This window comes from Pinus tabuliformis, chromosome 3_2 (genome assembly GCF_031772625.1).
Source record: "Pinus tabuliformis cultivar Carrire ecotype Pingquan chromosome 3_2, CPIR1, whole genome shotgun sequence".
In the NCBI taxonomy this organism is placed as follows: Eukaryota; Viridiplantae; Streptophyta; class Pinopsida; order Pinales; family Pinaceae; genus Pinus; species Pinus tabuliformis.
In genome coordinates, this window is record NC_142302.1 from 73,071,433 (window position 1) to 73,086,249 (window position 14,817).

General features: G+C 37.3%; 1 protein-coding gene across 1 annotated transcript in view; it reads left to right on the forward strand.

Moving 5' to 3' along the window:
* Positions 1-9,070, forward strand: part of MDAR6 (monodehydroascorbate reductase 6) — a 139,052-nt gene extending 129,982 nt beyond the window's left edge. Inside the window, exon 12 of the mRNA XM_089413686.1 lies at positions 8,671-9,070. Coding sequence (XP_089269812.1) covers positions 8,671-8,802 — 132 coding nt within the window. The 3' untranslated portion in view covers positions 8,803-9,070. The remainder of the gene's footprint in view (positions 1-8,670) is intronic.
* The last annotated feature ends 5,747 nt before the right edge of the window (positions 9,071-14,817 follow it).

Here is a 14,817-nt window from a genome sequence, read left to right on the forward strand (position 1 = left end):
CCGTAGCAGCCTAAGATCAGTTAGTGGCTTAGAATCAAATATTCTCTCATTGATTTCAAGAAGAAAGAGCGCATTCCTTCAGCACAGAGGCAAAGCTCTATCCCTCTTACTCAGGTCGTGTCTACACCTTAACGACTGGAAATTTTGACTGCAAGGCGGCTGGAGCTTTCATTGCTGTGCATGAATAAGTCCTGGAAGTACCTATTTCTGAGCTGCGTTGAAGACAAGGAGAGATGATACGTATATGGCAGGTTCCAATTTAGCTCTATTTATAAAATTTTATTGTGCTCTTTGAAAATCATCAGTCTTATTTATTATTCAAAGGAAGTATGTCCTTAAATTGCTCTAACCAATTAAATTTAGTAAAAGTCACAGTATTCTTGTCACTGTACCACATTTGAGGGCACTGAATAGTGAGAGTTTGGCCACTAAAGCCCATTTTTGCAAAGAGTGTCTTTTCTATGTATTTACTCATGTAGTGGGATTGAATTTTATCACAATGCTGAGTCTGTCACTACAATTTGCCATATTATAAGTCTTAGCTAAAAGATTACCAAGTTTCGTTGGTGAATCATATGACAAAGAAAAGAATTTGTGCCGAGATGTGAATCTGACATCTTTTTTAGTAAACTAGTTGTAGTATGGAGTTTTTAACACGCTTTGTAAATCCACACAACAATACCTCAAGGGACTATGATATAGACCAGAAAACCAAGCTGAACAACAAACGTTTCTCAAGAAGGGTCTATGCCATTCTTCAGAAAGAACAACCGAAAGATGTGCAGATGGGGCAAAAAATAGGACACAAGATCTTTGCTCTTGGGACAGATTTAAAACTCATGAGGGTCGATGGAAAGTTCTTTTCAAACTAGATGAATTGGATGCCCTCCTTTCCAAAGTCGGTCAATTAGAGGGGAAGAAATTGATGTGGGCTTTGAAACTAGCCATGCTAGCTTTAATACATCCCAAGTTCTTGGAGGAACCTTGTGAAGGAGTTAGACTTCCAACTGTATCTTGTCTCAGTAACATCATGAGACTAACTGCCCCTATAGCTCCTTACAATGATGATGTTATGAGGAAAATTTTCAGAGTGATAATAGAAACTTTCCGAGACTTTGACAACAGTGCAGGCTCTACCTTTGGGAAGAAGCTTGATATTTTAGAAGTTATGGCTATGACTAGGACTTATGAAATCATGTTTGATCTTGAGTGTGATGGTTTGATCCTGCAGATGTTCCAATGCTTCTTCAGCATTAGGAAACATCATTTTGACACAATCATAGCACACATGCAGTCCATCTTGTCATCATGTATGAGAGGCCGTGATGCCATTTGCTCAGAGTTGCAGTCTCGATTGTTGTCCGTTTGGAGGAGAGAACAATTGGTCTCACCTGCTGCTTATGAACTAGCCGAGAGGTTGGTTGAGCAGAACATTGGGTTGTTCAGGAGACAGTTGACCAGGGAGGAGCAGCTCAGGATTGGGGGATCATGCAGCAAGAATGAGATGAGGAGGAAGGGACTTTGCTTTATCTGCAAGGGACCTTGGGGACCTAACCACTCATGCTTGAGTGACATTGGGGAGATGACAAAGGTAGAGCAAGAGGAGATTCCTTCTGACTTTCAGGGTGAGGACTCTTCTTTGGATGAGTCCATGGATTCATATGATGATACCTCTGAGGAGCATGAGCAGTCAAGTGGAGTTGATGACAATAGGCCATATATGCATCCATGTGTGGTAGAGGAGTACGAGGAGCAACTGATTGTTCCCATGTGGGAAAGAGATCAGGGAGTAGATGAGCGGCTGATGATTCAACATAGAGAGCACATAGAGGAGCATGAGTCATGGCGAGTCATTGACATCAGACTAGATTCATATGATGAGCAGTCTGTGGGTCCTAGGAGAGACAGTCAGGATAGTGTGTCACCAATGATGAGTCAGCATGAGCAACATATGATGGAGTGTGAGTCAGTTGAGGAGGATAAGGCGCACAATATGCATGTTGAACCTTTTTGAGAGAGCTAGTTGGAGGTTCATATTGAACCCGTGATGATGGAGTATCAGCAGCCACCCTTGGGGTTAGTCGTTGATGAGGAGCAGACATATGTACAAACAGGTGATAGGGTGACGATGTTTGCTGACATTTGTCCTTAGGAGATGTTGGAGTATAACAGGATAGTTTGGCATGAGATTGGTGGATTGGAAGAGCGTGGAGTTTCCTATCAGGCGAGGGAGATGGCAGTGCATCCATATTTGGGTCTTCCCATTGATGAGGTGCAAACAGGTGTAGTGGCAGCTAACCGAGCTACAACATTTTCAGGTAGCAACCCTCTCTAGGAGTACATAGACAGGGCTTGCAACACAGTTTGGCTACTTGTACCCATTACAGGGAGAGAGGCAAGACTTTCTCGATGGATATTGTTGACCAACTAGATAGGGCAACATGAGTTGAGCATGGACTAGCATCAACATAGTAGACTTGTTCCTTACACAAGAGTCCATGACTTAGATTGGCGGGAGATCATGAGTTGGTATCCTATTGATGGAGTATCATTCTTAGTCGGGGGCAGTGTACTGCAGGAACCCTTAGAGGTGGGGGATATTGCATGCTCCAATTTGCACTAGAATGTGGGTTGGCCACTTGTCAGTATCTCAGCACAACATCAATATGGTGAGACTGACCTTGGGGTATGCCAAGGATTGGGTTGGAGAGAGGTGATGAGATGGTACATAGTTGGTAGGGAAACATTCATAGCCGGCGCTACACCACAACAGGAGCCATGTAGCATTAACGCTCCTTCTTGGTGGCATTGGGATCCAGGTGGATCTACTGGCTGTAGGTTGAGTTAGAGATGGACATGGGATCCAGGTATTGGAGGATCTAGTCATGTTTTGATAGCTTGGAGATGTGACGTGGACCAATGGTTCGTATGGGATCTGGGCATTGGGTCTGAGTGGCATTGGGCCACGAGATTGGTCCACAGATTTGGATTTCTTGAGGGCAAGCAATCTTGGGGCGGGAGGACTATCATGTCCCCATTTTTATTCTTCTTCATAGTACAACTAGGGTGGATTTCCAAGACAGGGATGGCCAGGTCAGTGGAGCAAGTTTATGTCATCAGGGGTCCTGATGGAGTTTTGAGGAGTTTTTGTGGGATTTGATGGCATTCGCTTGGCATATTCCATCATCAACACAATTTTCCTTTCGTTATGTTGCATTCCGATAACTTTAAAACATCAACATTATTATTGGGCATAACTTGGTTAATTATGCTCGAGGTGGAATTCTAGGGAGATTAATTGATGGAACACCTTTGTGTAATAGCTCGTTGGAACTGGAACGGGAAGATATACATGATGGGACTTTTGGATGGGAGTTTTAGTGACCTAAGGAGACATGGTGGCCAATTTACCCTTTTCCCGCATTAAAAAGAATATTTTAATTAAAATAAAAGAGGGAAAAGTGCTCCATGATTAAAATAATAATAAAATAGAAGATTCTAAAGGGGTCCATTAGATCTATAAAAGAGGAGGAGGAGGCCATTGGAGGACATCTTGGTTTTGATATTGTTTCTTGTATGAGAGGTTGAGAATGTGGTTCTCTACTCCATTGGTAGCCACAGGACGAAAACCCTAGGCTAATTTAAAGAGATTGGGCAAGCACCCATCTCTCCTTGGTGGATTCATTCAGAATCCACAAGTGTAGCGATTGTTTTTCTATTTCAGTTTGGAGACTAGAGGGTCATTCCCAACTATTGTATTGGTATCTATCTATATATAATAAAGCTAGATTTTGGTTGCTGCATTTCTCATTGATCCTCATGTTGTGATTTTTAGTGAGATTTATACAATTTGTGGGTTTATGGTTTCAATCAAATTTATGATGTTTGGGTTTCCATGGCAAGTTCCCGTTAAGTGCTAGATAATTTGGTTTGAAGGGTTTGTTCCAGATTTCCTTTGTTTGGGACATTACATCAGCAGAGAGAGGCAGCGAGTGATCCAGTAGCCCAGACATAGAGGCTGACGTAGGGCCACCAAGGGCCATGTAGAGGCAATGCAGAGAGAGAGAGTCCGCAATTTTGCTAAGAAGAGTCAATTTCAGAAGCCGGGGGTCAAGGTGTGAGATCGGGAGGCTGAGAGCAGAGACTTCAGGCGGTAAATCGATCAACAAACTGGGTGACGCAGAGAATGCATGAGGACTCCGCAGAGCAGTGTAGGGCCTACCAGACGCACTTCATTCAGTATTCAGATCAGCCGAGATTTTCTCAGTGATTGTGTGAGGTAATCTCACAAATCTTTCGCATAATGGCCGAACTTATTACAGACAAGGCATCGGCCTTTCCTTCCACCCTTAGATCCAGACTTCCCATTGAAGTGATATTTAGGTAGGCCATCAGATGCTTCCGCTACGCCACTCGAATAATATTCTCTGCTTCGACTTCACCCTTGGTGAACTTGAAGAGGGATGAAGAACCCATTGAGCCTTTTGTCCTTTCCCAATTGTCTTCGGTGATTGCTCTTTCACTCTTGCTTGGGCTTTGTCTTCACCTCAGCTCTGATACCATGTTAATTTTAGGTATGTTCTATGCTTAGAGCAATTTATTTCAATTTTCACAGTTAACTCAATATCTTTTCCAGATTAGCAATCACATCAGCATAATAGTAAATTGCATATAGAACATAAAGATAAATCGTAGAAGACAAGCCAAGACAAGAGGACACAAGATGTGGCGCTAGCCAGGGACAAACCCCAATGTGGGGAAACCCTTGATCAATTCTTCTTATATGTTCTTCAATAGTTTAGCAGAGAGAGAGAGAGAGATAGTACAACAAAAGTCAACACGTTGACTTATCAAAATAAGAGCATAGATCATCTCTAAGAAGATGATACATGAAGTAGCTGAACTCAGTTGAAGACATGTTGCGTCAACTGATTCTCCAAGGTGACTCCATCACCTATCATTGTGTTGCACCTCGTCATCATGCTGCACCTCACTGTGCTGCAACATGCTTCACTCCACTATTGCACCTTCCTGTACTGCATCATCTTGTTGTACCTTATCATCTTGCTACACTCACCAGTGCTGCCTCATACTGTACCTCACTGTGCTCATCATGCTGCATCTCATTGTAGAATTTAATATCACTGTACAGCTCTTTGCAAGTGCTACACACAACATGCTACACTTCACTTCATTATGATGCCCATCATCATGCAACAACATTCCACAGCGTGCTGCACCTTATCACAATGCCGTCACATCTCATTGTTGCACCATGATTACTACTGTTGTTCCATGCGCCATGCTCCACCATGCACCATGTCCTTGCTGTCCCATTTACCATGTTGTCCCAAGTACCATTAGCTATACTGTTCTATTTTTCTTGAGGACGAAACTTCCCTTTCCTTTCTGCAAATGTTTGAGTCCTTTAGCCTTTAACACTTTTTCCCACAACTTGTCCTTTTTCTATCTTGCATAGATACCACAAGTTGTTAAATGAGGTAACTTTCTTGTCCCAAGGACACTTGTTACCTTGCTTATCAGTTAGTGTATTTAAGAACAATGATGATTATCTTCTTATCATCTCCCCCAGATCTCCCAATTGAGATCTTGTGAAGATATCCCTTCATTCTTTGATACCTTCAATTTTGTGTAGATCAGGTCTAAGTGATATGACCTTCTTTTCTGCATTATTCAGAGAATATATCTTCTAGTATTTCATATATCTCTTTTATGTCTCCTCTCCTGCTACATAGGGATGAGAGGACCTTAAGAGTTCCCTCCCATGAATTCAAAGGAGACCTTTTTCCTTGATATGTTCACTGACTTCTCTTATCTATGAGGATTATGACAATCCTCCTTATTCCATGCAAGGACCTTTGATGACCCATCCAACCTATAGATCTCCTTGCAATCATGAAGTCATTTTACCAAATTGATTAATGAAAAATACTTACTTGACATGTGAAGATAAAATCTTCACCTTGATCATGTTGAAAGTGGTTGAAGCAGATGCATTGATGCTTCCTCCAGATGAGATCCTTGTTGTAACAATAGGAAGCTTGCCTTCAAGTTACTACGACTTATACATCTGATCCTTATGATTTGAGATGGCACTGTATTGCTATCACACAAGTGAACCTTGTAGTATGCAGCATCGTGTATAATCATAGAGCATCAAGGTTACTTGCTACGATCACCTTATAGTACCTAGACCTATTTCTGAGCACTATGTTGTAGATGATCCGCCTCAATATGCCATTGAGTATGCATCATGAATCTGAGTTGTCAAGACTGCATTTTTTATAGAAAAGGATTCAATCTGAGGTAGTGACTATCACTGGTATGATGAGATCATGTTATTATTGAGATCATTGTATGACATAGATCGAAATTGTGGGAGGCACCGAAACTGTTGTCATGTACTTGAGTTCTGAACCCTTCATCTTTTGATTGAGATTACTTGATCCTGGCACCGAGATTGTGGGTAGTATGAGACTATGAAATTATTTGAGAACTTTAGATAAGGATCAAATCAGTCTCACTGTAGTACTTATCCTAAATTTTCTTGCTATTGTAAACTATCTCCTTGATTATATAGACAAAAGCCCTTGTCATTGTAGACTGATTCTTCAATCTTTGATGTAGGTTTTGAAACACAAAGCCCTTCAACTTGCTTTGATGCCCTTCTTGAAGCTTGATCCTTGAATGTTTCTTTTATGCCCTTCCCTTGACTTCAACACCTTAGCTCTGATACCATGTTGAAGAATCTAGGGCAAATGAAGTTAATGAGATTCTTCACATCGTGACAACTCTTTGTGAGGTATTTTTAACTATTCTTATTAGCACAACCTTATCTTGTTATTATTAGAGTGTGTATTGAACTTATTCCATCAAATAGTTACCAAAACAAAAGAGACAAGAACACAAGATGTTGGCTTTCTTTCAGGGCCAAAACCTCTCACTCTTTGAGAGGAAAACCCGCACAAAATTCTTCTTATAGAGATTCTAATTGACGAATACCAAGACCATGACCTTGACCTATTAGGCCACTCCAAGACCAAGACACCGATCCTCTTCTTTGTCATTGTTGAGATCATCATCACTGCTACTGAAGTCATCATTGTTGTATCACCGAGGCCTTCACTATTGCACCACCGAGATCTTTATTATTGTTGCACCCTTGCTTCACCTTCATCGAGATCTTCATCACTGCTGCACCATTGTTGCATCTTCACCGAGATTTTCATCACGACAATGTGATTTCCATATATATATATATATATATGAGAGTTGTACTGAGGTCTTCATCATGATCTTGACCTTGTAACTTACGTCTTCATCAAGTTGATGACTAAGATCATGATTACAACTATCCTGAGGTCATGATTATGTCTAGGATGTTTGCCACACTGAGATCCTCATCATCACAACTATACCGAGACTGTGACTATGTCTAGAGTGTATGACGAGAGGGTATCACTATGAGATCACCTAGATCCTTCACATCACACATAAGACGAGACTGTGACTGCATTTGGTATGCCGAGAAAGGGATCTTCAAGATTGAAAGGAGGTCGAGACTTCATCTCTGTACCCATCCGAAAACCACAGAGATGCTTGTCCAAAATCTGTCTTGTGGTGACCCTAACCACATATATATAATGGTTTCTCATCATAAATACGCCGACTTGTCACGCTGACCAAGTGTATCTCCATATGTGAGCCGACTTGACTACTTTAGCTATTTTTAGGCCGAATTCTTCAAGAGGGATTGTTCTCATCTTTGGAGGGCTTCTAGGCATTTCTATAGACTTGTATACATTTAAACATAGGCTCAAGAAGAGCTTCTTCATAGATGACATTGAATCTTTGATTTAATAATAAATCCTAAGAATCTCAATGGGAACCACTAACAAATAAACCTCTTGCTCATGAAACCCATCTAGCAAGGCATTCCAAAATTAATTTTTTTTCTTTTATTTCATCATTTACAAAGATCATGTCATTATGAAGACCGAACCTAGTTACACTTTCTTCAACAATATAAAACCCCAAGAACTTGCCTTCATTTTGAGGATGGTACCTAGTGTAGCAAGCGCATCGACTAAGGCCCATATATATATATGGCCTCAGTCGATATGCAACCAATTCAAGGACTTGATCTCAAAAGCTCCTACTTGTTATTTCTAGTTACTCAACTACTCAAGCTTACCCATGTTTTTCCACCTTGACTTTTGTTTCCTGAAAGTGGTGAATATTAAACGTGTTTAAATAGTCATTTTCAATAAACAATGTATATCTCTATTAAAATAATTCCAATTATAGTCATGATTAGATATGTACTACAATTATTTTATGAAAATTCTTTACCATGAAAGCTCCAAACAATGGGATTTGAACAAACCTATTAGAGTTCCTAATGAATGCTCTTAGTAGAATTTGTGTGACTATACTTTAATAGAAGATTGTCCTTGATGAAATTTTCTATAGTGCATGTATATCAAATTGTTTAGTAATTTTTAGATTATAGAGATGTTAAAACATGTTTTCTTCATATGTTGTAAATTTTCAACTTAAGATTATTGATCCTTTGTGGCCTTTGGAAGATATGTTGCCTACTATTTTTTTTGTTATTTTAAACTTTTCTGCATGGACTTTATTTTGCAGGAATTTGAAATTCTTCCAAAGTTGGCAAGGATTCAACCCTTTGTCGAAAAGTCAAAGCTACAAAATGTGAAATCTGTTGAGGATGCACTAAATCTTGTTACAAAGTTGCTCGAGGTCCAAACTATAAGTTAGATCATATTTGGATGAATAATGGCCATAACTTAATTCATAGTGTGAATAATTAATCCTAGCTCCTTTGTTGTGGTTGAGATTCATATGAAGACTTTAGATACTTCATCGAGGGTAAATAAATTCAGTACCACACCCTGCAGTTCTTAGTTATTTGAGATGTTGAATATTATGGATTTGAGTGAAAAAATGCATTTTTTCCATGCAAAAACCATCATATTTGATATTTCATTGGAGTAATCATAATATACAATTTCATGTCTTTACAATACTTTCAAAGCCATAGATCTTTGCTTCCTTCTATAAAAATACCAAAGAGGGTTGTAGACAATAATTAGTATATGTGTATATATATATTTAAAAAATACACATATTTACAAACAACAAAGGAAAAAGTGGAAAGGTATATGTAATGGACCTCATAACCCTTTTCGCAATGTGACTAAGGTAGACAAAAAATCAAAATAAGTTGTTGGATCAACAAATTGGGCATCTTTAATAAATAGAGCACCCTTAACTAGATGTTAATGATGGATCTTATCATGTCACAACAAGCGTAATGTAGCTAATGAGTTATTCTTGTTCTCAAAAGCAAACTTTCACCTTAGTTTCCAAAGGATGAATAAAGATGACATCTAGAGGCAATTCCAAATCTTGAAAAATAACATGAACAAGTGACCATCTCCAAACACTTCAGCGTGTCAATGCAACATATCTTGAAAAATATTTGAATAGTGATTGTTGCATGAATTCAACATTGCTTGGCCAACATACATTCCTAGAAGATATGATTCATCATCTTGGACCAATGACAAACCTAACATAACCCATTAGAGAGCCCACTCTTAGCTAATTGGGCTTTGAATGGGATTCCTTAATAAATCACTAACCAAACAAAAACTCAGCGTGTAAGAGAGTCAAACATCTTACACACTATAAAGGCAAGAAACCCATCTCCCCTTCACATTAGTGGAGTTCCATTTCACACGGAGAACCAAATATAATGGATGACATTGATGAAGGATTAAATACAACATTGCAATCATATTGAAGAAGTGGGCAACGAAAGAACCATGCTTATTCTCTCCAAAAAAAACCTAGGCATCCCAATATTCAGCTTGAACAATCTAGACTCTTCAATGCCATACTAAAAATATGGTTCATAACAAGCAACCCATACTCTTAAATATGAGAGCACTAATCATTCCAACCATAAGAGGAAGGGTCTTGTTGTGCCGAGAGGCGCATTCTACAACCCAGTATGACCCCGATGTGTAAGTATATCATGTCCTCTAAAAATAATAAAAATAATTTCTATTAATGTCGGCCAAAATATTAGCTTGAACTTTAAATTATATATAACTTGAATATTTAGATTATATATAACTTTTTAATCTTATTAATGGATTAAGATTAATTATTAAAATACAACTATGTATTATTATATATAATTTGAATGGATAGTAAATTATCTCATGTGTTTAATAGTTCCTTTTATCATATACGTGAATTTGAATGGATGATAAATTTACATTTAACAAAAAAATTTACCACATTAAAATTCCAAATTAGGTAAAATATTAAACATCTTTACTTAGATTTACTAAAGCCAATACCATCTCTTAAATCAAAGGAAAAAGGTTAATTCAACACAAATAAATTTTGCTCCAAAATCTTTTAATATTTCTTTTAATTAAATATTTGTAAAATGAATCTTTAAAGGGAAAAACCATATCCTATGGATATATTAAAGTCTTTAAAGACATAAATATTTCCACATCAAAGTTATAATATTTGAAAATATTAATTTGATGTAGTTTTATTATAATTTTTGTTATCATGCCATAAAAAACATTATTAAATCTAATATTAATATTATTAAATTTAATAACTTTGGATTAATACAATATTAAATTTAATATGATATTAAATTTGTTATATATATATATATATATATATGGAGGGAAGAACAAATACATAAAGTGATAGAGGTGGAGAGATAGAGAGGGTGACAAGGGAGAGATGGAGATCAAATGAAGGAGAGGGGATACGAGGATTGAAGAGAGAGCGAGTGAGAAAGAGAGGAGTGAGAGAGGGAGAGCAGGGTAAGAGAGATAGAGGGAGACATAAAGATGGAGGGGGAGAGAGGTAAGGACAAAGAGATGGAGTGAAGAAGAAAGACATAGAGAGAGGGGGGGGAGTGACAAGGGAGAGACAGAGAGAGAGTGTGTATATTTTGGGGTGAGATAGAGAGACAAAGAATGAGAGATTGAAGGAAGGGGAAGAGAAGGAGAGAGGGAGGGAGATATTGACAGAGTTGGAGGGTGAAGAGAGAGAGAGAACATGAGAGAGAGATGGAGTTAGGGGGGAAGAGAGAGGGAGGTAAGAAGAAATACATAGAGAGAGAGGTGGAGAGAGAGAGAAAATGATAAGGGAGAGAGGAGAGCAGGAGGAAAGAGAGAGAGAGAGAGAGAAGGGGAAGAGAGAGGGAGAGATATATAGATATGGAGAAAGAGTGTGTATGTTTTGGGGGTGATATAAAGAAACAAAGGAGAGGCAGAGGGAGATAGAGATATAGATGGGAGGTGAAGAGAGGGAGGAAAAGAGAGATAGAGAGAGGGAGGGAGAGATATATAGATATGGAGAGAGAATGTGTGTGTGTTTAGGGGGTGGGGTGAGGTAAAGAGACAAAGGAGAGATGGAGGGGGAGAGGGAATAATATTTCTTATACTATATGCATTGATTTCAGTGTAAATGATGATTTCTAATCCTATTTGATTTATTGCACTAGATGCATTGATTTCAGTGCAGATGTTGATTTCTAATTATATTTGATTGCTTGCACTAGATGCATTGATTTCAGTTTAGATGTTGATTTCTAATCTTATTTGATTGCTTTCTCTAGATGCATTTATTTCAGCGTAGATGGTGATTTCTAATCTTATTTGATTGCTTGCACTAGATGCATTGATTTTAGTGTAGATGTTGATTTCTAATTATATTTGATTGCTTGCACTAGATGCATTGATTAATTACAGATGTTGGTTTCTAATCTTATTTGATTGCTTGCATTATATGCATTGATTTCAGTGTAGATGTTGTTTTCTAATCCTATTTGATTTCTTGCATTAGATGGATTAGATGTTGTTAATCTTGAGATTGTAAATTATTAAAAATATTTTTCAAGATTAGATGGATGGGGGAGAGAGGGAAGAAAATTTCTTGCACTAGATGCATTGATTTCAGTGTAGATGATGATTTCTAATCCTATTTGATTGCTTGCACTAGATGCATTGATTTCAGTGTAGATGTTGATTTCTAATTATATTTGATTGCTTGCAATAGATGCATTGATTTCAATGTAGATGTGGATTTCTAATCCTATTTGATTGTTTGCACTAGATGCATGGATTTCAGTGTAGATGTGGATTTCTAATCCTATTTGATTGCTTACACTAGATGCATTGATTTCATTGTAGATGTCGATTTCTAATCTCATTTGATTGCTTGCATTAGATGCATTGATTTCAGTGTAGATGTTGTTTTCTAATCCTACTTGATTGTTTGTATTAGATGCATTAGATGTTAATCTTGAGGCTATAGATTATAGGTAGAGGGACACTATTAATAAATAATTAAAATGAAAAAGATGTGCATAATCAATCCTACTGCAAAGTGCAAATTAATCCTTGACAAGATCGTCTCCCTTCTTCATCACCAACTAATTACTAGTAGACAATTACATAAATGCAAAATTAGTAATAGAGTGATTGCATACAACAATGTATTCAAAATATTTATAAGAGGAAAATGTATATTTATAAACATCAAAGCAAATCAAATTGTTCTTGAAGGAGATGTGATAATTGTTTGGTGAAACAAATAATGTAAATATTTTACAAATTTGGCCGCTCCTTAAAACATATTCAAAAATACATTATTTCTTGACTTTGCCAAATAGACTATAGATAAAAAAAAGCATCAAAATATTCTTGAAGGAAATAAGTTATTTCTAACATAAACAAAGAAACAAATTATTTCAAGAGTAATCCTGATGCAGTAAATTATTAAAACTACTCTTCAAGATATATTTTGTAATATTTGGAGGAACACTATTTAGAATTACTTAGTTGTCAAAAGTTGTGATACTTGAAATTAAATGAAATAGATGTGCAATATCAATCTTTCTGCAAAATATTGAGAAACATTGTCTCCCTTCTTCATTGCCAACTAATTACTAATAAACAATTACATACACGTATACAAATATAACACAACAACTGTAAAATTCACAAACATTACCATCCAAATCCAAACACATAAACACAAAAACCACTCAAAGCATCCAAACACAGATGTACAAACCATTCAAGGAATGCAACATAGACCAAAATAAAGAAGAGAATGATATGGTCATGCCAAGCAAAGAAAACATAATGTGAATTTTGAATTTTATCTCAAACATATACATAATAATGATAATATAAAAATGTGACATTGTTTCCCTCAACTGGAACCAGCTTAGATCCATCTAACATTAGATCTATCATGTGCCCAAAGGGATCAAATCCCTTGAAGTGCAAACCTTTCCTCAAGTATTACAAGCCAAAAAGAAGGTTTGCACCTTGAGGGATTTGATCCCTCTCGGCACATGATAGATCCGATGTTAGATGGATCTAAGCTGGTTATCATACAAACCCTCACTTCTTAAGATATGGTCATAAAGCTCAAGCGAGGCTTTGGGGTGACTAAGAGGAAGGACAATATCACCTCACCAACCCTCTTCCGCACTTTAGGTCAACTTGCCTCTAGTTCAAGGGGTGCTTCCATATGACCGGATTACAAAAACTTATGCAATAAGGTCCAAGGTGAGAGAAACAAAAAGTCCTAGCAATTATGGGTTGAATAAATGAGGTGGGTGAAACGATCAAATGTTAGTGTCTTTCCATTTTGTAATGAGGTCAAATCAAGACTCAAATGGGAGGTAAGCCTAATAATGGAAAGATGATAAGAGGGTTGGAATACTCAATCAACACTAACTCTTTCCTTCTTGTCCCAAATTGCATAAGAGAGTTCACAAAAGTAAATGAACTCCAACACTTATGGAGATTATGATTATTGGGGATAATATGTTTGTGCATTCATTCTAAAGTAGAGAAATATCCAATCATAAAATAATACTCCATCGATAACAAAAATGGAAAAGGAATATAGTTACCAAATTCACCACTCCATAAAAAAATTGTCAAAATAAACTCCAACAATATGAGAGAGCACTAAGATCTACAAGACATCCTCATTGATGAAGTATTTCATTGATATTCTAAAAGCATCCAAAATATATCGAACTAAGCTCCATGGGATTTCTCCCCAATTTAACCTTGAGAAATAAGGAAGAGAGAAAACCCTTATATAGGTTTGACCTCCACCTTCATTTGCAATAAAATATGAATTGTTTTCCTAGATCCTCTAATTTCTCCAAGAAATACAATAGACTAACCTCTCCAACAACATCATTACTAAAAGTAACCATGCTTTGTTGAGAGTCACTTTCTTATCTAAGAAGACTCTAGGAAAATAACATAATAATGCTTAAGTAACCAACTCTATGAGACAAGCCAATGATAATGGAATAAGGGAGTTGGTTAAGCACCAACCCCCAAAATAGCAAGTATAAGGTCTCCAAGTGAAACATCCCATCAATGGGTCAAGAAAGAGTGCGCAACAAGTCATCCAAATGGTACACTTGGCTCCATGATTGATGGATGTGTAGCTCTCATAGGTGAGATGACCTCCATGAAAGAATGTGCAAGATTGTGTAAAACCCTCAATACATGGGGCATGTGTTATCATGAATAGGACATTCGATCAATAACAATGTAGTAGAACTAAAAGAATGCTCTAAATGTGAAGTGCTCCAACTCATACATGAGCAATGAACAAAGTTACCAACTTAATGAGAATTATACATAGTTCTCGTTTTTTTAGAGGTTGCATCAAATCATGATTTTCATGTCC